At 48.2% G+C, this 25,279-nt stretch overlaps 2 protein-coding genes across 2 annotated transcripts; both read right to left on the minus strand.

Annotated features, from left to right (window-relative positions):
* Positions 1-5,285: 5,285 nt before the first annotated feature.
* Positions 5,286-24,623, minus strand: LOC132535761 (proline-rich protein HaeIII subfamily 1-like). Its single transcript, XM_060182691.1, has 4 exons — positions 24,473-24,623; positions 21,833-22,004; positions 8,156-8,322; positions 5,286-6,520 (listed from the first exon to the last, which is right to left on the minus strand). The coding sequence occupies exon 4, from the start codon at positions 6,060-6,062 to the stop codon at positions 5,286-5,288; it is 777 nt and encodes a 258-aa protein (XP_060038674.1). The 5' UTR covers positions 6,063-6,520; positions 8,156-8,322; positions 21,833-22,004; positions 24,473-24,623.
* LOC103128205 (RNA polymerase II subunit A C-terminal domain phosphatase SSU72-like) lies at positions 14,577-15,854 on the minus strand. Its single transcript, XM_060183008.1, has one exon. It carries the CDS (start codon positions 15,777-15,779, stop codon positions 15,120-15,122), a length of 660 nt encoding a protein of 219 aa, XP_060038991.1. The 5' UTR covers positions 15,780-15,854; the 3' UTR covers positions 14,577-15,119.
* Positions 24,624-25,279: the final 656 nt, after the last annotated feature.

Consider the following 25,279-nt stretch of genomic DNA (forward strand, 5'->3'; position numbering starts at 1 on the left):
TTTTACTATATTTTTGTTTATTATTATTGGGTAGAGGTAATGAGAAATTCAGATAGGAGAAGGAAGTAGAGAGGGAAAGAGGTAGAGATACCTGCAGCCTTGCCTCACCACTCGTGAAGCTTACCCCTTGCAGGTGGGGACCAGGAGCTAGAACCTGGTCCTTGCACACTTAACCAGGTGCACCACTGCCTGTCCCCCAGAGCCATTTTTTATTTAGAAAAAGAGGAGAGAAGGAGACGGAAGGAGAGAGAGAGAGATATCAACACAGAGAGAGCACAGCATCACGCTACTCTCAGTGGAGCTCCCCAGTGCCACCCATGGTGCTCTCATATAGTGCAGGGGTCTCAAACCCAGGGCCTCACCCCACCCATGTTTAAGGCAAAGAACTCTACCAGGTAGCTGACCCGTCTCCTATTATTATTATTTTAAATATTTATTTATTCCCTTTGCCCTTGTTGTTTTATTGTTGTAGTTATTGTTGTTGTTGATGATGATGTCATCATTGTTGGATAGGGTAGAGAGAAATGGAGAGAGGAGGGGAAGACAGAGGGGGAGAGAAAGATAGACACCTGCAGACCTGATTCACCGCTTGTTGAGCGATTCCCCTGCAGCTGGGGAGCCAGGGTCATGAACCCTAACTATTATTTTTAGATAGAGACAGACAGCTGGGGCGGCGGCGTGGGGGCAGGGTGTGAGACACCATAGCATCAATGCTTCTTTTCATGCTGAGCAGGCTGGGCTCAAGCCCGGGTCATGTACGTGGCAGAGAGGTACACTATTCAAGTGAGCTATATCGCCAACCCAACCGGTTTTTTTTTTTTAAGGTTTACTTGCTTATTTTCAAGAGAGAAAGAGACAAACAGAGACAGGGACCAGGGCACTGCTCAGCTTGGGCACTTGATGATATGGGGACTAGACCTGAGACCTCTGGGGTCCAGCCAAGAAGACTGATGTGACCCCATGGTGCGACCCCCCAGCCCCATCTACTGCCCTCTCAAGTGCTTCATAACCACTTCTGTCTCGTGCCTGTCATGCCGGACAACTCAGAGAAGGAACATTTTCATCATCATTAAAACACACACACACACACACGCACACTTTTCCTTAGCAAAAATAAAACAAGCAAACAAGCAAACAAACAAACTTTTAAAGTAAACTTAATATCAGACCAGCTGACAAGATAATGTGGGAAGTGGAGCATCCGCATGTTCATTTAAAACATTATTTTCTTGTAACAGTGAGCTGGTTTTTTGTTTTTAAGGGAATGGACACTCCAGCCTAATTATCTTACTATTTAGTTAAAGTAAAAATGGAAACTGTTGAAGTATTTAATCTACACTGGATAAATATCTGCAGCTAATATGTGTCATTTGGTTTGTGAAGGTCACATGTACAATCTGAAGACATTCAATTCCACACAGTTAATGAGGGTGTTATATGTTAAGTGTATGAATAGCAGGAGGTTAAGCTGCTAAAAATCTCGTCTGTGTATTTTCCATATGCTTTTTTGGGAGTATTTACCCCATAGTGAAATCAAAATGATCCATCATAAAGTGTATCTGAGTTACTCTTTCATTATCCTTTCTCTTTGTTAAAGATTTATTTTATTTTATTTATTATTGGATAGAGACAGACAGAAATTGGGGGAGGGATAGAGAGGGAAAGAGACAGAGAGATACCTGTCACCCTGCTTCACCATTTGTCAAACTTTCCCCCTGCAGGTGGGGCCTAGGGGCTTGAACCTGAGTCCTTGTGCACTGTAATGTGTGCACTTAACCAGGTGCGCCACTGCCTGGCCCCTCATTATCCTTTGTTAAGCTTCAATTCTTTCCATGCATGGTGCCTAGGAAACATTTAAATGCCTTAGTAGAAATGCGTTACCTCTCATGCACAAGCTTTAAATCCACTAATACTTGTCCAGTACGAGTAGTTCCTTTGACAGGATACTTAATCTACAACTATACTAATCCTATTCTGATCTAAATAGCTTTAAGGTCTTTATCTAAGAGGTAAGTCACAGCTTTATACTTTCAGGGTTTTTTTTTTTAATATTGAATGTAGTTTCTAAGGAAGCTAAAATCTAAAATCTAGTCTATTTCTCAAGCTTACTCACATATTTTTAGAAGATAATATATCCTTTTTTTTTTTTTATCATGAGAGGCAGAAGCCCAACTCAGGCATGCCATCCTCTTTTGGAATTAAACAGTGTAGGGCATGTCATGGATTCCTTCCTTTGCCCCGTTATTCCAGGGTAAGTCTTGTGATCTAAAAAGGAACAACAGGCTGTTGTATCCATGCTAAGGGGATTAACGGTTTTGTGCTTGTGAAACAGCAGCCCAGCTCCCATGGAGTCCTTTGGATTCCAGAAACAAGAGCCTGATTCTTAGCACCGCTGAGGAGAGATGGCAGTGCAGCCAAGTCTTGGAGAATTACCATCAGACCAGGCTTGCCACACTGGAGGGGAGGAATGGGCACTCTCACCTCCTCTGACTTGCTTAAAGAAGCCACTTGTGTATGTGTCAGAGTCATCTCCTGGTTGGAAACAAACAACAGTTGGTCAAAACGATTACTGAAGTGAATTCAAAGAATCCCATCAGACCTGTCTAAATTGAACAACTTAAAATGGAGATTTCCTATCTAGTTGTGCTAATGGCATTTCAGTTAATTTGTTAAATGGATACCTTAAAAAGTCATGTTTAGACCAATCAGGACCTTGGTCTTTCCTGAGCCACCAGGTTCCAGATGCTACCATGATGCCAACCAGACTTCCCTGGGCAGACGACCCCACCAATGTGTCTTGGAGCTCTGCTTCCCCAGAGACCCTTCCCCACTGGGGAAAAAGAGAGACAGGCTGGGAGTATGGATCCACCTGCCAATGTCCATCTTTAACGGAGAAGCAATTACAGAAGCCAGACCTTCCACCTTCTGCACCTCACAATGACCCTGGGTCCATGCTCCCAGAGGGTTAACGAATAGGAAAGCTATCAGGGGAGGGGATGGAATATAAATTGTACCCCTCTTATCCTATGGTCTTGTCAGTGTTTCCATTTTATAAATAAATATATTAAAAGAAAAAAATCAATAAAAAAGAAAAGAAGCAAAATAAAAAGTCATGTTTAGATCATTAAAATCTTTTGTCTACAAAAGGAAATCATTCACAATTACACATGATTAATAAGATATATAGGAATACATTTAACAAAGTGAAAGACCTATACACTAAAACCAAGATATTGTTAAAAGATATAGAAGACAAAAGAGATGGAAAACTATTCCATGCTCATGGATGGAGAAAATTATATAAAGTGACAATCACACCTAGAGATATATAGAGATTCAGTTTAATCCCTATCAAAATTCCAATATGTGACTTAAGAGAAATTTTAAAAACAGAACTGAAATTGTGGTCCGGGAGGTAGCACAGTGGATAAAGCATTGGACTCTCAAGCATGAGGTCCTGAGTTCAATCCGCAGCAGCACATGTACCAGAGTGATGTTTGCTTCTCTCTTCCTATCTTTCCCATAAATAAAATACTTTTAAAAAACCCTGAAATTTATATGGAACCACAAAATACCCTGAATAGTTCTAACAATCTTGATAAAAGAAAATTGGAGGGGGCCGGGTGGTAGTGCAGAGGGTTAAGTGCACATGGCGCAAGCGCACTGACTGGCATAAGGATCCTGGTTCAAGCCCCCGGCTCCCCACCTGCAGGGGAGTCGCTTCACAAGCGGTGAAGCAGGTCTGCAGGTGTCTGTCTTTCTCTCCCCTTCTCTGTCTTCCTCTTCTCTCTTGATTTCTCTCTGTTCTATCCAACAACAGCAATTACAACAACAATAATAATAACAAGGGCAACAAAAGGGGGTAGAGCTAGCCTCCAGGAGCAGTGGATTCATAGTGCAGGCACCAAGCCCCAGTGATAACCCTGGAGACGAAAAAAAAAAAAAAGTGCAATGAGTACGCAAGAGACTTGCGTGCCTGAGGCTCCAAGGTTCAATCCTAGTTATCACCAAAAAGCAAAGCTGAGCAGTGCTTTGGCAAAAACAACAACAACAAAACCCAGCTCATATAATGGCAGAGATAGTGCTGCAATCACCAGTGATGGAAAGAGAGCAGGTGTTTGGAGTCACACCTGCACTGCGTTGCTAGACTGGTGCACCTCCACGCCCCTGCTTCGTTGTCCTCAGTTGTCCTCAGTAGCACTGCTTCCCTGCTGGCTGTCTGCACCTGCTTCTCTCCCGTCTCTACCCCTTGGAAAGCAAGCTCCAGGGGAGAAGGGCCTCACTTCTGTTCTGTGTGTCCTCGGACTCAGTCAGGGGGAATACCGGACACGCTGTGGGAATCACATTCCCAGAGGCTGTACATACAAAGGACCATGCGGTGAGAGTGAGCAAGGGACGGCGTCCTGGCTTGTGGCCGCCTCCACTGGGCCACGGCCACTACCTGGCATTTGTTCACTTTCTCCACACGGCACGTGCTGCCTGCCCCCGCTTGTGCTCCCCATCTTCCTCCCAGCATGGGCTTGGGTTGACCCCCTTGCTGACGCCTGTAGCTCCGGTTCAGGGGCGCCCTCCTGGTTTCACCTAAGGGTTTCTGGTGGCCACGCTCTGCTGCAGGAGACCCTCCCAGGTGAGTGAATAAGGTATTTACAAAGCAACGAAAGGAGAGAGGCTTGGAGTTTTCTGACCCCAAAGACGCCAAGCACCAGGAGCCGCAGTTCACGCCCCGCGGAGGCACCGTCCCGTCCCTGTCCCTGTCCCTACAGACTGGGGAGAGAGGCTTCTGCCAAACTTAAGGCACGTGTGCCTGCTGGTCTGGAAGTCGGAGCCCTACTGGAGTCCACATCTGGGGAGACAGGGCTGGGCTGTTGGAGCCAGCCAGCAGAGGTCACCGTCACCCAGCGAGTCTCCTCTGCTGCCACATTGGTCACCTGCACCCTCTCTCTCCCCCCTGAGCTTCTGGTGGGAATATGGCCGAGGACGCCCTTCGTCGTCTCCCCAGTGTTGGGGTGGCAGCGGGCCTGGAAGGTGGAGGCCGGCACTTGTGCTCCAACCCGATGGAAGGCCGGTGGCCGGCAGCGAGGACCCGGGGCAGGGGAAGGCAAGGCGAGCCTGGAGGTGGCCCGACGCAGGCCTCTCAGCAAGAAAGTGAAGGCGAGTGTGTGATGGCAAAGCAGCTGTTTTAATTCAGGAGCAGCCCGTGTCACAGTGCCAGTGGGGAAGGGGGCAGTCCTGCCTGCATCCCCGGGGAGGGCTGGAGGAGGCCACGGCCACGTGGGCTCGGTGGCTCAGGCAGGGCGTGAGCCGGAGTCCCCGGAGTCCCCGGAGTCTCGGGGTGCGGGGCTCGTGGCGGGCGGTGTGGGCAGGGGCGGCGGGGTCTGGGGCCTGGGGGCCGTGGGGCGGCGGGCCGGGATGCTGGCGGGCGGGCCGAGGTCCTGGCGCTCCGAGGCCGTCATCAGGGGCCCTGGGCAAGGCACAAAGGGCCTGGCGTTCGGGCCGTGCCCGTCCCGCGTCCACACGGGCTGGAAGGCGGACGCGCGGGTGAAGGGGCGCCTGAGCGCCCGGCTGGGGTCGGGTGGGAGCCCGTCGAGCTCCAGGAGAGCGTCCAGCCTCATCTTGGCCCTGGCTCGCCAGCGCAGCGCCCAGTGGGAGAGCCTGGCCTGGGGGTCGGGGCGTCGGCGCCAGACGGAAGGCAGGCGCCCCCGCAGCCGCGGGGTGACCCACAGGCTCCGCTGGTTGCGGGAGCGCGGGGGTTGCGGCGCCTGGCCGGGCCGCGGCTTGGGCTTCAGTGTGCGCTTCGGGCGCGGCCAGGTGGCTCCCAGCACCTCGGGGCTCCTGCAGGGCCCGGCCAGCTGGATGTCGCGCTCGCCCTCCTGGGCCGGGCCATCGGCGGCCGGGGCATCGGGGTGCGGGCTGGCGTCGGGGGGTGGCCCCGGGACCCCCGGCTGGGCCTGGCAGGCCTGGGGGCGGCTCTCCGGGCTCCACAGTGCCCAGGCGGAGGGCGTCAGTGCGGCCGAGGCGGTGCCCAGGTAGCTGCCCACCTGTGTGCTCAGGCAGTTGCCCATGTTGGCGGCGCTTCCGGGGTGGCGCTGGGCGTCTCGAAGGCCGGGGTGCCCGCTGGGTGCCAGGCAACGGAGCGCGTGGGTGCCGACACGTCAGTGGCGACTGTGCCTCGGGGCCCCCACGCGCCAGCCCCGCTCGCGACGCGGCGACTCGGCGTCCGCACTGGACACACCTGCTCTCGGCGCTGGGGCCTCCAGCTGCCAGGCTGTTGCCAGCTGCGTGGTTCTGGGTGCGGGGGCCATGGGGTGCTTGGCTCTGTACTTGGCGTTTAAGGGGGGGAGGGTAGTTAACAGAATATGGTCAGGAGGGAACTCTCAGCATTGTGAAAATGAACACAACGCACTCGGACGATCCTTTAGAGAAAAATACGATGATTTTACTCTTTATGAGTAAGGAGAGGTGAGCGCCATTCTTTTACCATTTGGTTCTTGTGGAGATAATTTTCAGTCTTCATACAGTCCTATGTAGAACATGATATCTATTAACTCAAATGTTATTTTTCTGCTTTCATTTTTAGTAATCTTATAGTAGCGTCCCTAGGGCTATGTGAAATCACCGACTCCAAAAAAGCAAGTTATCATCAGGTTGCAGGGTAACTGGTCATAGTGCTCAGCTTCAGAGGTCTGTTCAAGGTGGCATGAGCCAATTTCCTTGAGAATAAGCCCTTCAGTGCACAGGAAAAAGGCAACTACTGGTCTGGCCCCATCACTGGAATGGGGGAGACAGGAAGAAGCCTGGGCTGGGGAAATAGCATAGTGATTTTGCCAAAGACTTTTATGCCTGAGGCTTTGAAGTCTCAGGTTTAATCCCTGACAACTACCAGAGACCTGAGTTGAGAAGTGTTCTTGGAAAATAAAATAAAGTAAAATCAAATCTACAATGCACCCACGATGGAGCTAAGGGTACAGTTGTGGTCTGACAGTTGCTGGCTGAGGGCTCAGTGAGGATGCCCTGAAGGCTGCTGATCTCAGAAAAAGCCAAATATTTACACACACACACACACACACACACACACACACACACACACACACACAAAGTAAAAAAAAAAAAAGAGCCAAATATGGAGGCATGCACCTGTGAATGCAGAAGACTGAGATCCCGAACACTCTCCACTCATTCCTGAATGTCCGTGTTTTTGTTTTTATCATTCGTTTTTATTACAACTATAATAATAATTATTATTTGTCTCTAGGGTTATTGCTGGGGCTTGGTTGTCTGTGACTTATATTTGTCAAATAATTTGATATGTCATCCCATTAATTGTTTCCCTAATTTCCCTTTTTGGTTTAACCTTATTGGCTACTGAGAGTTTAATTCAGTGTAATAATTTATATGCTAATAACTATAGGTACTAGACATCCTTTCCACACTAAGCACTGTTTTTAGCTGAAATTAATTTGTCAAGTCAGACAATTCTAATGAAGATTTTTTAAAGCATGTTATAAAAACTGGTAAAAATGAAAATGTGAATTTCCACTTAACATCTGTGGCTGGAATGAACTATGCTATCCATAGCTATAGCTTTTGCAATAATAAGCCAACTTTGAATTACTAGGAAAAAAAATCTTGGGCTGGGGAAATAGCTCCGTCTGTTACAGCACCAACTTGTATGTTCCAAGTTCAATCCTCAGTCCCACCCTAAGGCAGAGCTGGGCAATTCTCTGATCCTTTCTCCCTTTCATTCTTTCTGCCTTTTATGAAAAAGATTCAGAAAGCTTTTATTCTTGTGAAGACAACTTTATTAATAAAAATCCACTAAGAACAAGTAAAAGCACTTATATGTATATATTTTTACTTTTTAAAAATTTCTTTATTGGGGAATGAATGTTTTACATTCGACAGTAAATACAATAGTTTGTACATGCATAGCATTTCCCCAGTTTTCCATATAACAATACAACCCCCACTAGGTCCTCTGTCATCCTTTTTGGACCTGTATTCTCTCCCAACTCACCCACCCCAGAGTCTTTTACTTTGGTGCAATACGCCAATTCCAGTTCAGGTTCTACTTGAGAAGCACTTCTTATTGTAGATTAGTTATGAATTAAACAAGACAGTGTGCTGATATAGTAATGATTAATTCAGCTTAGCATACCTGTTCCAGACTGAGGCCCTGGGGTCCCTGAAAGTTTCCGGAGTGGACCAAGGCAGGAGGTGTGGGAGACTTGTGCAGTGTGTCCCCAGACGTTCAGTCCAGTTCTCTACCTGCTAGTTGTGTGCTCTGGCCAGAAAGGACCTCATCTCACAGAGCTCCAATTTATTCTGAAAGACAGAGACAACAGTATCATCATCCGAGTCCTCTCAAGAAGTTAGAGCACTTACCAAAAGTACTGCCAGTCACAGGGCACTCCAAAGCTCTTATAGTTGTTTGTCTTCCTCTATGTTCTTAACTAACCTCACTTGTGATCGTTTAAAAGGAATAAACAGTCCATGCATCTGTGTCTATCTACTGGTATTCTTTACTTATCTAATCTCACACGTGAACCATTGTTTATTTAGTGCTATTTGCTTCTATTCTACTGTACCAGTGCTTAAAAATAGAAGTGTACCATATTCTACTTTCTTAGGGGTGAAAAGCTTTTTTAAAGAAGTATTTTATTTTATTTAAAAATGTTTATTTATTTTCCCTTTTGCTGCCCTTGTTTTATTGTTGTAGTTATTGTTGTTGTTATTGATGTTGTTGGATAGGACAGAGGGTAATGGAGAGAGAAGGGGGAGACGGGGGGGGGGGAGAGAAAGATAGACACCTGCAGACCTGCTTCACCACCTGTGAAGCGACTCCCTTGCAGGTGGGGAGCGAGGGGCTCGAACCAGGATCCTTACATCGGTCCTTGCGCTTTGCGCCACGTGCGCTTATCCCGCTGCGCTACCGCCCGACTCCCTGAAATATTTTAAAATAGAAATGTAATAAAAAAGCATAGCAATACTTTCAAAGGTTTTAGGAGTCACATCTAAACATTAAAAACACGGGAGACCAAGCTGTAGCACACCTGTTTAAGCGCTCACATTACACTGTTCAGGGACACACGTTCAAGTCCCTGGTCCTCACCCACAGGGGTAAAGCTTCGTGAGTGCTGAAGCTGGGCTGAAGGTGTTTTTCTTTCCCTCTCCATCTCCCCCTCCCCTCTCAATTTCTGTCTGTCTTTATTCAATAATAAATAGACTTTTTAAAAAAATGCTAAAAAAACATAAAACACAACTGAAATGGATTTTGAGATCTCACTTCATTCTAACAGATATAATAAAACACTGCCACTTCAACATGCAATCATTACAATAAATTACTAGCTTTTTCCAAAGTCCTGAAAATCTGTTGCATATTTTTATACACTTTGTACACATGAATGAAGATGCTGAATTTCCATCAGAAATACTTGAATTATGCATAACTTAACCCTGAAGAAAATGTTGATACACATATCTAGGTTGCTTCAGTCATAAAAAAAACAAAAAACCAAACTATCAGTTTTCTTCCTTTTTTGCCTTTGCACCTTGATTTCACTGCTCTCAGCAGATTTTCTTCCTCTTTCAACCACAGATAGCAACAGAGAGGGAGGGCCAGGCGGAGGTGCACCTGGTTAACTGCACACACTACAGTGTACAGGGGCCCAGGTTCAAGCCCCTGGTCCCCACCGGCAGGGGAAAGCTTCACGAGTGGTAAAGCAGGGCTGAAGGTGTGTCTCTGTCTCTCTCCTTCTCTATCTCCTCCCCTCCTCTCAATGTCTCTCTGTCTCTATACAGTAATAAATAAATAAATAAATAAAAGACACAGAGAGGGAGGGAGGAAGACAGAAGAGAGGCACCACAGTACCACCTGGCCACTGGTGAAGAACTCCCATGTGGTTTCAGGGCTCAAATCCAGGATCCTTGTGCATTTCTATTATATATTTAAATTTATTTTATTTTTTTATAATTTTTATTTATAAAATGGAAACACTGACAAGACCACAGGATAAGAGGGGTACAATTCCATACAATTCCAACCACCAAAACTCCATATCCCATCCCCTCCTCTCCCCTGGCAGTTTTCCTATTCTTTATCCCTCTGGGAGTATGGACGCAGGGTCATTATGGGATGCAGAAGGTGGAAGGACTGGCTTCTGTAATTGCTTCCCCACTGAACATGGGCATTGGCAGGTGGATCCATACTCCCATCCTGTCTCTCTCTTTCCCTAGTGGGACAGAGCTCTGGGGAGGTGGGGCTCCAGGACACATTGGTGGGGTCGTCTGCCCAGGGAAGTCTGGTTGGCATCATGGTAGCATCTGGAACCTGGTAGCTGAAAAAGAGTTAAGATATAAAGCAGAACAAATTGTTGACTAATCATGAACCTAAAGACAAGAATATTGCAGATGAAGATTTGGGGTCTCCGTTTTGGAAATAGCTAGTAGGGTCTATTTTGGGTATATTCCAAGGTCCCCATGACATTACTAGTTTTTGCCTGAACCTGATATCTGATATGCAGGTGGACTCAAGTTATTGTCTGGGGAGATGATGTCATGGCTGGAAAAGGGTTAGAAAGCTGGATCAGGGAAGAGAGTAGCTCCCCAATATGGGAAAGGGGTCTACATATTGTTGATTGTAAACCCCGTCAATTTGATCTGAGGCCCATATTCAGCTTTGGAGCCAATGTAATCTCTGCATCCCTGTAGGTCTGAGCTCGAATTCTGTGCTCACGAGCAGGAACATTCCAGGTTGCAGAAACTTCAGAACCCATCTTCCTCAGGTGGTAGGTAGAGTATGTTATCCAATCTCCCTTCGAAGGATGCACAATCTCTACCATTGTTGATCCACATAGAGGGCAGAGGGCTGTGGGGCCCCACAAAGGGGTCCATTACATTGTTCCTGATGGAGATGACCAGTGACAGTGGTGAGACAGATCCACTAGAGGTCTAGGCCCACCATGTCTGTGTGGTAATCCCAGGACTCCCTGACTAGGGCCCCAGGTGATGGGGTGGCCTGGTAGTGACTAGTCATCATTAGAGTATGCCCGTCTCTTGCCCTTATTCAGCTTTTGTAGTCCTGACTTTGTCAGACAAGGTTAGCTTTGGAGTGATTGAGGGAAGTGAAATAGGAAGTAGGTAAGGAGGGTATCTATGTCTAAGTAGAAACTATTTCATTAGGTACTTTATAGTGGTTTTTTTTTTTTTTTTTTAGGTCTTTCTACTTGATTGCTGCACTTACTGACTCACTGCAATCCATTGTGTACTTTTGCTTTCAGGTATATATTTTGCCCTAATTTATGGATACATGTGTACATACGTCCTAACAATGGGAATAGCAATGTACATATGTCCTAGCAATGGGAATAGTAATGTACATATGTCCTAATAATGGGATTTTCAAAGTTAACCCAATTGCCAAATAATGTGATTATAGCAACAACTATCTATTGTCTTCTTAAACCCTAAGACAGCAGGAACCTCTGGCTTCCTCTATAGAGCCTATATTTCCCCCAGTCCTGGAACGTCTAGGGTGGGGCTCACTTTCCTGCATGCTTCCCTCAATTCATACCAACTGATACTACTTTTGCTGATCCCAATCTAATCAATACACCTAGTACCACCTCAGCATGCTTCGCGTTGGACTGTGTCCAGAGACTTCAGGCGTGGAATGTCAACCCTTCAGCCTCATTACAGGTGAGACCTTTCCTTTCTCATAAGACTCTGTAATTCCATTGCAGGTGGTTCACTTCCTAACAAAGCCCCCAAACCTAGATATAGACCAGGTCTCATGAGATAAGGCGTATGCACACATGTATCCATAAATTAGGGCAAAATATATGATATTTTATAAGATTTTATTCACTGATTTTCATGAAAAAGAGACAGACAGGCAGACAGACCCTCCAGAGCACTGCTCAGCTGCTCAGCTCTAGTATATGGTAATATGTGGACTGAACTCAGCTTCTGGGGCCTCAGGCATGGGAGTCTAGTGTGACACCTCTGTGCATCTCCTGGGTCCCCAAGTCAAATTTTCAATTGAAATTACAACACAAAATGTCATTGTTTTAACTTTTGGGAGGGCAGAGCTTGGAACTTGCACCTGCATAATTTCACCACTCTCTACCCAAGCTTTTCATCACCCTCCCCCCCATTTTTAAAAAATTTGAGTGAGACAGAGAGGAGGGGCACCTCAGCACTGCTCCCATGTGGTGTCAGGGTTGCAACCAGAAACTGTGCACTTCCGGAGTGAGCCATCTCCTGGCCCCCATTTTAAGTGTATAGTTTTTCTTTGAGGGACAAGTACTTAAAATACCTTTTTTTTTTTGCCTCCAGGGTTATTGCTGGGGCTCAGTGCCTGCACCACGAATCCGCTGCTCCTAGAGGCCACTATTCCCCCTTTTTGTTGTTGTTGTTGCCCTTGTTGTTGTCATTATTGTTACTGCTGTTGTTGGACAGGAGATAAATCGAGAGAGGAAGGGAAGACACTATCCCCTTTTTGTTGTTGTTGCCTTTGTTGTTGTTGTTGTTATTGTTACTGCTATTGTTGGACAGGAGATAAATTGAGAGAGGAAGGGAAGACAGAGGGGGAGAGAAAGACACCTGCAGACCTGCTTCACAACTTGTGAAGCGACCCCTCCTCTGCAGGTGGGGAAGCCGGGGCTGAACCGGGATCCTTACACCTGTCCTTGCGCTTTGCGGCATGTGCGCTCAGCCCGCTTTGGTACCGTCTGGCCACCGTCTTTTTTTTTAATTTATTTTTTTTATTGCTGGGGCTCGGTGCCCACACTGTGAATCCACTTCTCCCGGAGGCTATTTTTTTCCTTTTGTTGTTTTTATCATTATTGTGGCTATTATTGTTATTAATATCGTTGTTGGATAGGGCAGAGAGAAATAGTGATAGGAGGGTAAGACAGAGATGGGGAGAGAAAGACGCTTGCAGACCTGCTTCACAGCTTCTGAAGCGACCCCCTGCAGGTGGGGAGCCGGGGGCTTGAACCGGGATCCTTATGCGGGTCCTTGTGCTTCCCGCCACATGCGCTTAACCCGCTGCGCTACCGCCCGACCCCTCCCCCCTTTTTTTTAAAGGCATGGTGTCTATTGGACAATTACAAGTTCTTTCCCAATATACTGCTCCTTGTTTGCTAAGGATTTCTACATTCTAGCCAGTTTGGAGGGGGAGGAAGGAAATGCAGGGAAGCACGTATATGTGGAAGGAAGTTATTATTACTGTCTCCAGGGTTATTGCTGGGGCTCAGCGCCAGCACTACGAACCCACTTGTCCTGGCGGCCATTTTTTCCATCTTAGTGGATAGGACAGAGAGAAATTGAGAGAGGAGGGGGAGACAGAGGAGAGAGAGAGAGAGAGAGAGAGAGAGAAGACACCTGCAGACCTGCTTCAGGGCTTGTGAACCGTCCATCCTGCAGGTGGGGAGTGGTGCTTCAAGCCTGGATCCTTGTGCTTTGTACTATGTGCGCTTAACCCGTGCACCACTGCCCAACCGCTGAAGAAAATTATTATAAACTGATTTTTCTTTTTCTTCATATTTTATTTCAATTTTTTAAAAAATTTATTTATTTTCCCTTGTTGCCATTTTTTATTGTTGTAGTTATTATTGTTGTTATTGATGTCACGGTTGTTGAATAGGACAGAGAGAAATGGAGAGAGGAGGGGAAGACAAGAGGGGGAAGAGAAAGAGAGACACCTGCAGACCTGCTTCACCGCCTGTGAAGCGACCCCCCTGCAGGTGGGGAGCTGGGGGCTCAAACCAGGATCCTTACTCCAGTCCTTGCGCTTTGTGCCACCTGTGCTTAAGCCTATTTTATTTTACTTTTGCCTCCAGTCGCTGGGGCTCAGGGCCAGTACTATGAATTCACCACTCCTGGTGGCCATTTCTTCCATTAAATTTTTTAAATTATCTTTATTTATTTATTGGTTAGAAACAGCCAGAAATTGAGAGGGAAGGGGGTGGCAGAGAGGGAGTGAGACGGAGTGAAACCTGCAACACTGCTTTACCACTTGGGAAGCTTTCCCCCTGCAGCTGTCCTTGTGCACTGTAACAGGTGCTCTACCGGGTGCTCCACCACCAGCCACACACATCCCATGTTCTTTCCATTGTATTCCACAGGGCAGAGAGAAATTGAGAGGGAAGGGGGAGACAGAGAAGGAGAGAAAGTTATGACACCTACAGACCTACTTCACTGCTAGTGAAGTGTCTCCCTGCAGGTGGGGAGCAGGGGTTAGAACCCAGATCCTTGTGCTTAGTACTATGTGCACTTAACCAGGTGTGCCACCACCACGCCCCCCCCCTTTTTCTTTCTTTTTCTTTCTTTTTGCCTCCAGGGTCATCGCTGGGGCTGTAGACCTAGCTCACCGCTTGCAGACCTGCTTCACCCCTGCAGGTGGGGAGCCGGGGGCTCAAACTGGCTTCACTGCTTGTAAAGCGACCCCCCTACAGGTGGGGAGCCAGGGGCTCGATCCAGGATCCTTGTGCTTCCCACTATGTGCAGGTAACCCGGTGCACTACCACCCAACCCGTTTTTTTTTCCCTTTTTAAACAGAAAGACCAACCAAGTTACGAATCGGAAAAATTGTATTAAATGATTCATGAATGTCCTAGCACCCCCATCTTGCAAGTTGGAAGGCACTGCAGAAACAACCACACAGTACAGAAAATTTTCAGTAAGAGGGTGGTGGGGGGTAAAAGACTATTAGCTCATGAAACAACTTCAGGTAACATCCCCACCCTTCTACTAAATTCAGGTAGATATAATTAACATGCAAAATAATACTGCGCCATGAACTTCTACCAACCAGTTAAGACCTAGAGAAGGTTGAGAGCAAAAGCAGGTTCACCATCAAGTCCCTCAGCACAAGTGCTTCCATCTTGGGTCTGCCATTTTCTCCTGTCTCCCCTTTACAGTTTGTGAACCGAAGCAAAAACCTTTACTTCTGAAAGCTGGCGTTTGTACACTCTTCTCATTTCAAATGGAGCTGGGTATTACTACGGTCCAGAGGCAGAGTCCCTAGAAATCAAAGAAACGAGATGGAAAAGAAAAACAGCGGCAGAGACGGAGAGAGAGGTGCTCAAAGAGCCACCTCGGGGCTCGAACCTCACTCAGTAGAAGCAGACCGTGTGCAGGAAGGGGCGGCCGCTCTTCTCCTCGAACTCCAGCAGCAGTTCATCGAGCTCGCTATCCATGTCATCCATGTACTGGATGTACTGGCAGAGCTTGCAGATGAGGAAGGCGCCCAGCGTGGCCTCCTCCAGGTTGTCGGGGATGTCCACGTTGATCACGTGCACCGGCTGGTAGGTCTCCTGCTCCCTCGAGTTGAGATCCTCCAGCACCAGGTCGTACACGCGCTCATCGCAGGTGAAGATCAGGTCGAAGTAGTCGCTGCAATTCTGGAACCTCTCAGGCCGGGGCTTGATTCTCTTGTTCCGTTCCAACATGTGCAGGATGCCGTTCTGGGTGTAGAGCTCACCATCCTTCTGAAGCAGGTCGTTGTACATCTGCTCGTACGTGGTTTGGAAATCGTACACGTTGGGCCTGTCGGGTGTCGGGCCGGGAAGCTTCACTTGGCTGGCCGTCCCGAAGGAGCGGACGTGGAAGCCGCGCTTGCTGAGGATGCTGTGCGCCTCCATGCTGCGGTTCTGGTTGCTGGAGCACACCACGGCCACGCGCAGGGTCTGCGGGGGCTGCGGGGCGAACGATGCCACCAACGCGCCCTGCGACCCCTTGCCCTTCCTGGCCGATGCTTTGAGGCGGGAGGCCATATCTTCGGCTCCTGCGACCCGAGGGGCTGCTTCGCGGGTGCCGCGCTGCCACAGACGCGAGCGGGGACGAGCCGGGGACGAGCGGGGGGGACGACACCCTTCCCTGGTGTGTGCAAGATGGCGACGGGCACGCCTCAGGAGAATGTGGGCGGGGAGGGGGTGCACGCTGGAAACAGGGGGCGCACCGGGTGCACGCAGGGAGTGTGAGGGTCACGTCCCGAACGGGGGCGGTGTCTGCATGCAGCGTGAGGTGCACGTAGTGAAACGTGAAGGGCGGTGCATGCATGTAACGTGAGGAACGAGCATGCCAAGTCATCCCACCGGGCGGGCTCGCCCCGCCTCTTTCTAATGTTACCATGACCTTTTCCGACTAAGTTGGGGGTGAGCTGCAAGGAGAAATTCGGTTGCCCTTTGCACACTCACCGCTTCATTTCCCTAGCAGGCATTCTTGGCCCAGCATTCATGAACGAGTTTTGAGGCAACACGAGCACACACTCATGCATGCATGTATGTATGTATGCATGCATGCATGCATGCACAAACACACCCTTGCCACCTCCTTGCTCCGAGAGCATTGCACCTCTAAGCCAGACTGCAAATGTGCTTTGAAACGTGCTCCCGTGGTCTGGGAGGTGGCGCAGTGGATAAAGCATCGGACTCTCCAATATGAGGTCCTCAGTTCAATCCCCGGGAGCACATGTACCACAGTGATGTCGGGCTCTTTCTCTCTCCTCCTGTGTTTCTCATTAATAAATAAAAATAAAAAAAAAAAAGAAAAAGAAAAAGAAACATGCTCCCTTTACACTGCATTTCCAGCTGCCATTCGGATCACCAGGATCGCACTGTTGCCTGGATAATCTGAATATAGTTAGCTGATTAAATGAAATAATGCAGTACCACTCTCCTATTTAAAAATAACTGTTGCCCAATGAGTTGGACCTTCCACCTGCCCTTTAAAAATGTAGTTTAGTGGGGGTCGGGCGGTAGCGCAGCACCGCACAAGGACCAGTGTAAGGATCTCGGTTCGAGCCTCTGGCTCCCTACCCGCAGGGGGGTCGCTTCACAGGCGGTGAAGCAGGTCTGCAGGTGTCTGCCTTTCTCTCCCTCTCTGTTTCCCCTCCTCTCTCCATTTACTCTATCCTATGCAACAATAACATCAATGGCAACAATAACAATAATGACAGCAAGAGCAACAAAATGGGAAAAAAATGGCCTCCAGGAGCAGTGGAATCGCAGTGCAGGCACTGAGCCCCAGCAATAACCCTGGAGGCAAAAAAAAAAAAAATGTTTAGTTTTTAAAAAAATATATTTTATGGGGGAGTGGGGCGGTAGCGCAGCGGGTTAAGCGCACCTGGCGCAAAGCGCAAGGACCGGCATAGGGACCCCAATTCGAGCCCCCGGCTCCCCACCTGCAGGGGAGTCGCTTCACAGGCGGTGAAGCAGGTCTGCAGGTGTCTGTCTTTCTCTCCCCCTCTCTGTCTTCCCCTCCTCTCTCCATTTCTCTCTGTCCTCGCCAACAACAACAACAACATCAATAACTACAACAATAATACAACAAGGGCAACAAAAGAGAAAATAAATAAATATAAAAAAATTAAAAAAAATATTTTGAATGTATTATCAAGACAGACAGAGAGGAAACCAAAGCATCACCACAGCATATATGGTGTGGGGGGAATAGAACTCAGGACCTCACATGCCCAAGGCCTGAGCTACTACTACTCAGGTTGCTTCCTTGTGTCTCTCCACAAGACATACTCTGCATTCTGGTCACTTTGTTTTCTGTTCATTTCCTGAATGACCACTATAGCATGATTTAACTTCTGTTTGGTATGCTCTTTTAATTCTGTTGGGAAACTCCTATCCAGCACGCAATACCCAACATAAACTGTCTCCTTAGTGAGACCGTTAGACTCTTCCTAACAGTCCATGTGACACTTTCCTGTTGGACTCAAGGCACTTTTTGTTCCCTCATAATGACAGAGGTATCAGAGCCAATACTCAGTTCTGGCTACGTGGGGGCAGGGACTGAAGCCTGGGGCCTCAGGCATGCCAGTCCAGAGCTCCAAACTGAGCAATCTCCCTGGTCCTCTCTCGGGCACTTTTAAAGTCCCTTTTCAGGAGCTGGTGGAGCGCACATATTACGGTGCTCAAAGACCCAGGTTCAAAGCCAAGGTCCCCGCCTGCAAGGGTGATGCTTCACAAGTCATGCAACAGTACTGCAGGTATCTTTCTCTCTTTCCCTTGCTAATTCCCCTTTCTCTCTCAATTTCTGTCTCCAAAATAAAAATAAATCAAGTCCCTTTTCAAATCATACCTGCTTTATAGTCTAATTCAGGCATGCTTTCCTCAGGAGACTATAAACTCTCAGCTTGTTTTGATAAAGATAAATTCACAGTCTTGTTCTCCCTTCCTCTTCTTCCACTTGAACAAAATGCAGATTGAAATGATTTTAAGATAGTTGCTCATAATTTCCCTCCGAACAGGAAGATGATGAAGTGTTCTGACTCAGACAGCTTTCATTTCCAGGCTCTTCTTGCATGAGGAAAAGGGAAGAAACAGCGATCACATATCATCCGTGGTGTAAGTGAGCAAAAGTGTACTGTCATTACAAAGTGGCGCTAACCTGTCCCTGATGGGTAAGAAATTCCTGCAGATTCCACAGTGAGCATGTGCTGACTATTAGTTTTTGTTTTTTTTTTTAAAGCACTGCACTCTTTTTTTATATTTATTTATTTATTCCCGTTTGTTGCCCTTGTTTTTTTTATTGTTGTTGTAGTTATTATTGTTGTTATTGATGTCATCAGATAGGACAGAAATGGAGAGAGGAGGGGAAGACAGAGGGGGGAGAGAAAGATAGACACCTGCAGACCTGCTTCACTACCTGTGAAGCGACTCCCCTGCAGGTGGGAGTCATTCAGCTCAGGAATTGTCTCCCCTCATTCAGCTCAGGCTTCCTCAGCAAGCCTTACCTCCTCACCTCTCTGACTGCCCTCTTATTAGATGACCAATCTTTTTCATTTTTTAAAACCATACCATTGCAACTGCGTGTGTAAAATTATGATGCTATGCATATATGCTTAATGAACTGAACCTCTCCCACTGCTCCCACGCCCCGTGAAGAACAGAGCTACTACCCAATCACTACTAGTGAACTGGAAGTGTAAGATAAAGAAGATAGCTGGGGAGGTTTTCTTCTCCTTGATCTTAATTCCTGTCACCCTGCTGATGACATTACCTTTTCTTTAAGAATCTTTCGGGCTTTACACCAGCAAAGCAGGAAATGATAAGTGTTGCAGCATTATTCACAACAGGCAAAGAGTGGAAGCAGCCTAAATGCCCATCAACAGATGACTGGCTAAGCAAGTTATGGGGTATATACTCCATGGAATACTACTCTGCAATAAAAATGATGATAGTGTGTCCTTTGGGACAGAATGGGTGGAACTGGAGGTGATTATGCTTAGCGAAAAAAGAGATGTTTCACTCATATGTGGACTCTAGAGAACTGAGTCACACCAACTTAAAAAAAAACAGCAAAAAGCAAACAAAAATCCAGAAGCAGTGGGTGAAGGGTATAGATAGCATAATGGCTATGCAAAGAGACTCTCATGCCTGAGGCTCTAGAGTACAAGGTTCAATCCCCAGCACCCTAAGCCAGAGGTGAACAGTGCTCTGATAAAACAAAAACAAGAAAGAAAGAAAGAAAGAAAGAAAGAAAGAAAGAAAGAAAGAAAGAAAGAAAGAAAGAAAGAAAGAAAACAGAAGCAGGCAAACTGTTTCTAAGACCTGCGAGGCGCGAACTATGGTAGTTCTCTTTGGGAGGTGAGGGGGGGGGCTAGAGAGCTTTGGTGGTAGGTGTGGTACGGAACTAGCCACTGTCATCTTACAATTCTGGAACCTACTAGTAATCACAAATTAAAAAAAAATTAACTGAAGCAACAAACCATCCCCCCAAAAATAAATAAATAAAGTGAAATCAAACTGATCTAAAACTCTGTGAGAGCTATGATGGCTCTTGCCTGGGTCTGGAGGGGGTGTCACACAACTTTGTTGGCAGGTGTAATGTGGATTTTATAGTCTTGTAAACCATCACTAAATCACACACACACACACACACACACACACCCAAAACCTTGCAGGCTTAGGCTGGCAAAATAGACCACTTGGAGAGTGTGTTACTTTGCCATGCACACCACCTCAGTTCAAGTTTTAGTCCCTGCCACACTGGTGTCTTTCTTTCTCTCTCTCTTTTCTTTTCTCTTCTTTTTTTTTTTTTTTTAGTCTCTCTCTATCTGAAAAAATCTAACAACTCCAAAAAAGAATCCTTGCAATAGTAACACGTCTGTACCATTTGTATTCTAGATGAAATCCTTTATGTCATTAAATTAAGATTTAACATTTAAAATTTTGTTTTCCTATGCTAGGAGATCTCATTCCTAAGTTTTTATTTTTATTTTTTTTATATGATAGAGACAGAGAAATTGTGAAGGAGGAGATAGCAGAGCGAAGAGAGACACCTGCAGCCCTGCCTAACTGTACCTAACACTTTCCCCCTGCAAGTGGGAGCTGTGTGTGTATGATGGGGGCGTTGAATCTGGGTCCTTGTGCTTGGTGATGTCAGCCTGCCCCCTAAATTTTTATAAGGATTTTATTTAGGGGATAGGTGGGGTGCACCTGGTTTAGTGCACATGTTACAATGCACAAGGACTCAGGTTCAAGCACTGTCTTCAACCGCAGGGGGAAGCTTCAGGAGTTATAAAGCAGGCCTGCAGGGATCTCTCTTTCTCTCCCTCCCCTCTCAATATCTCTCTGTCCTATCAAATAAAAAAAAAAAAAGGCTGCCAGAAGCAGTGGTTTCATAGTACAGTCAGGGAGCTCCAGCAATAATCCTAGTAGGAGAAAACAAAAAGATTTCATTTATTTACTTATGAGAAAGAGTTTCACATGAGACTAGAGAGAAAGAGTGACATAAGCCAGAGCACCACCGAGGTACACGTGGTTCTGGGGCTTGAATCAGGAACCGCAGGCAGGCAAATCCCGAGCCCTCAGCAGCTGACCTATTTGCCTAGCCGTGATCCTTCTCAGTACATGGAGACAGTGGCGCGGCCACTACAGCCCGGTTCTAAGGGGTTTCCATTACCCTCAGTGGTGCTGCGCTCTCTGCCTGCATTTACTCTGACTTGTATATGTGCTGGGTATTCTTTCCCCCTTGTGCCACTCCCCCTCGCCCCATTTAGGAATATCTGAAGATGGTCAGGGATTCATTTAACAAATACAATGCGTGGCATAGCCCCTGACAATGCAGCGGCCCAGCTCCAGGTCAACAGGACCCAGTGAAGAATCCCTGTACCGTCTGCACTGAACAGTAACTTTATTTCAGGAAGGGAAACAGATGCATGGACTTTCCCCAAAAACCAACTGCTGCCCGCCCTTGACCTGCTGTGTCTGTGTACAGCACATGCTCTGCAAGCCAGCCAGCTACAAGTAACTCTGTGACACCTAAGCAGGCTACGAAAGCGCTAGCAAACACGAATATGCAACTTCCAGATCGTCAAGGTTCATCGAGTCTTAATAAGAAGTCAGTCTGTGAAGCAACCTTAGTTGAAACCAGGGCATCTCCCTGTCCTATTTCTGTAGGACGTCACTTTAGCATGTTAAGACTGGTTGAGCCAAGGACTTTCCAAGCTTTACTGTAGTGATCACATCATGACAGACCTGGGTAATAAACGATCATGTTGTACACCTCAGACTCACACAACATCTCAATAAAGCTGGAGAAAAAAAATAACTTTACATGTTAACTTTATTTAAAAAAAATTAATGATTGTGTGGTGTCAAAGATCAAACCTAGAGCCTCTGATACATGACGGACGTGCTCTCCCACTGAACTATACACCCCGGCTACACTGATTTTAAAAGGCAAACAGAGGAACAGTAAAGTTCTTAAAGGACACAAACCCATTGTGATATGCCCGACATCATTTGTACAAACACTTAACACACCCAACTGCCATGACACAACTTGCATCCCAGAAGGCAGCTGTACTCACGGGCTTGCTTCTGGGTGGGTAAGTGCAGGTGGAGAGGCTGCAAGGCCTTGCTGGCTTGGACCGAGGAATCTGGAGTCTTCGCCACAGTGATGTGCATGGATCCAACTGGCTATTTACCACTTTCATCTTTCCCTTCAAATTTTGGATCGGTTTGCAAATATCTTGCAGGAACCTAGAGGCAGAAAAAGAATGGGGGTGGGTGGGGGAGGCGACTTAAGACCATGTGGGAGTGGAAACCACTGTCTAGAATAATAATGGATTCCTCTATTGCACTCACTGTGGGGTAAGGGTAAGGAGGCCCAAACGGGAGTCAGTGCTTTACCCGTGTTGTTCCTCGAATGCATCGGCCACCCCAGGGCGTCAGACTCTTGCTTCCCTCATGTGCACACTGCGTCTCTCCCGATACACCACTCAGGCGGATCTAGTTCTCACAAAGCTCCCTCTAGCAGATAGAGATGCTCCCTGCGTCCTTGGACCACCCTCCCTCCATGTGGGCCTGGTTAATTCCTCCCCTTTCTTTAGAGGACCACTCCACCACCACTTTCTCAAAGCCTGCCCTGACTACGCACCCCAGTTGAGCCCGCAGTTTGCTTTCTGCTCACAGTGCTTGCTCTAGTTGAATTAAATGTCTGATCAGGGATAAGTGTTATCTCTCTCTCCCCAGCACCTAAGTCCCATGGCAGTAGCGGCGTTGTCTGTCTCAAACATGGCTCAAACTCTTGGGGACACAGTGCACAAGTGATGGCCCTTGGTGAATATTAGTGGACTGGTCTGAGTAGGCTTCCTTGGTAATGGAGAAGTTGTGCTTCTTATTTTAAGAGCAAAAATGCTGTGGAGTGACTGCTAACACGTTCTTAGATAGTATTAACAGTTTCCTGGTTACCATCCGACATCATCCACTTGTTCGGCTAGTTGTCTTTAAAAAAAAAAAAAAAAAATATATATATATATATATATATATATATATTATTTATTTTCCCCTTTTGTTGCCCTCGTTTTTTATTGTTGTTGTAGTTATTATTGTTGTTACTGATGTCGTTGTTGTTAGATAGGACAGAGAGAAATGGAGAGAGGAGGGGAAGACAGAGGTGGGAGAGAAAGACTGACACCTGCAGACCTGCTTCACCGCCTGTGAAGCGACTCCCCTGCAGGTGGGGAGCCGGGGGCTCGAACTGGGATCCTTATGCCCGTCCTTGTGCTTAACCCACTGCGCTACCGCCTGACTCCCTAGTTGTCCTTTTTTTTAAATTTTTTTTATTTATTCCCTTGGGATGCATTGGATCGACCTTCTCGTGGTGCATCCCGTGAGTACCCATTTATTGGGGAAACTGACGGTCCTTCCTAGCCGACTGAATCCACATGGATTCCAGTCACTTTCAAAGCCAGCAGCAAGCAGACATCAGGCTCAACCTGACGCTGTTGACTGGCTACGGAAGAAGGGCAAACGCTAGAAGAAGAATTTATTCCCTTTTGTTGCCCTTGTGGTTTTATTGTTGTTGCAGTTATTATTATTGTTGTTATTGATGTCGTCGTTGTTGGATAGGACAGAGAGAAATGGAGAGAGGAGGGGAAGACAGAGAGAGAGGGGGGGAGAGAAAGACAGACACCTGCAGACCTGCTTCACCGCCTATGAAGCGACTCCCCTGCAGGTGGGGAGCCGGGGGCTCGAACCGGGATCCTTACGTCGGTCCCTGCGCTTTGCGCCACATGCGCTTAACCCGCTGCGCTACCGCCTGACTCCCCAGTTGTCCTTTTGAAAGTCACTTAAATGCTTATTATTTGAGGGGAGCGTGTCATCTCCTTACTTGTAGGATATACAGGGACAGCTCATGGGAGTGTGTGAGGAAGTTTCTCTCACCAGACAGCTGGCTTCTCTCCACATTCCAGAAAGGCTATATTATTATTATTATTATTATTATTTACCAGAGCAGTGCTCAGCTCTGGCTGATGGGGGTGCGGGGGATTGAACATGGGACTTCGGAGCCTCAGGCATGAGAGTCTCTTTGCAGAACCATTATGCTGTCTATCCACCAGACTGTCAGCAAAGGGAGGGGGAGGTTTTCTGTGGCTGGTAGGCCTCTCGGTGAAAATAAATGAGGGCAAACGACACTGAAAATGAGTTTGCAGCGGTCTCAGAGGCGTAGCTGCCACTCTCTCACCCTTCTATATCCAGACTGGAGGGGGGGGTGTGGCTAAGGGGGTTAGCGACCCGATGATTTTTATTTTACAGAGAAATGGGGTCCAACCAGGGAAGGGGCAGTTCCCTGCCCCACTCATTGAAGCCTGGTCACCTTGGCCGGCTCAACAGCTGTCTCAGCTGAGGCCCACCGCAACTCGTGGTCGGACACAAGGCAAGATGCCCGGTCCCTCTGCTACAACACGCCCCTTGGAGGTGCGAAGCTTCCCCCAGCGCCCCCGACTCGACCGAGAAGCCGAGTTTTGGCGCGCCAGCCTCTGAGTCCCGCCCCTTTACGCGGCGCCACGCCCCTCACGCCGGGTCACGTCTCTCGCTTTCTCAGGTTACAGCCCAGCATCCCCGCTCACCGCCCCACCGCACAGAACCTTGAGCCCGGCCCTGGCCGCGCTCGCGGCGCCGGACCACAAACTTGCTCTTCGTGCTGCCCGGCCCTGGGTTCGTACCTGCTCCCAGTCGGGGCCGCCCCTCTGCCGCTGTCAATGCGGGCAGCTGTCAACGCGGACCGCCGGCCCCGGCCACCACACGCCTGCGCACTAAGCCCGCCCCGCCTCGGCCCTCCCGCGCGGCCATTTTCGCCACGCCCCAGATAGCGGGGAAGCCACGCCCCCACGCACGCACGCACGCTCGCCGCGCGCCCACGTCCCCAGTACGTCCCCGCGCCCCGCCTAGGTCGCAGCCTCTTTTCCCTACGTCCCTTGCTTCCCGCGTCTCTTCAAGATGGCCACTCCTGACACTCCGCCCAGCTGGCGTCACTAAACGGAGTCCTTGCTCGTCGCCGCGGGACTCTTTCGGCTTAGAAGCCCCAGACCTCCCTTCCGGCCGCTCTCCTCTCCCGTAATTGCCCTGCAGGCCGCCTGCCGGGACTCGCTACTCGGGCAAACTCGCCCAAGTCTGCCAGCCAGGCTTCCCAGCCCGCCCCTCGCTCTAGGCCGCCGCCCGCGCCGCTTCCCACGGTGCCTAGGCCCACCCCTGCCCCCGTCGCGGTCTGCTGCACACGCGGCCCACGTCCCGCCGCCCGCGCCGCCCGCTGCACTTGGCGCCGGTCGTGCAGCCTGACCTCGTCCCCGCGGCCTGCCAGGCGGAGCACACGCGCGCTCACTGTCGTTTCCAAGCCGGTCTTGGCGGCCCATGCCTCCCGCCAACCTCTGCTTGCAGTTTATGATCACATAATTAATCACCCCTCTTTCCTTCTCTCCCAAATATCTTGGAAGCAGTGGGAAGACAGAAAAGAAAAGTTTTCAACGGAATAC

The sequence above is a fragment of the Erinaceus europaeus genome, chromosome X (assembly GCF_950295315.1).
Source record: "Erinaceus europaeus chromosome X, mEriEur2.1, whole genome shotgun sequence".
Taxonomy (NCBI): Eukaryota; Metazoa; Chordata; class Mammalia; order Eulipotyphla; family Erinaceidae; genus Erinaceus; species Erinaceus europaeus.

Coding starts and splice junctions, on each gene's coding strand:
- LOC132535761 (XM_060182691.1), bottom strand. CDS start 6,062: ATGGGCAACTGCCTGAGCACACAGGTGGGCAGCTACCTGGGCACCGCC.
- LOC103128205 (XM_060183008.1), bottom strand. CDS start 15,779: ATGGCCTCCCGCCTCAAAGCATCGGCCAGGAAGGGCAAGGGGTCGCAG.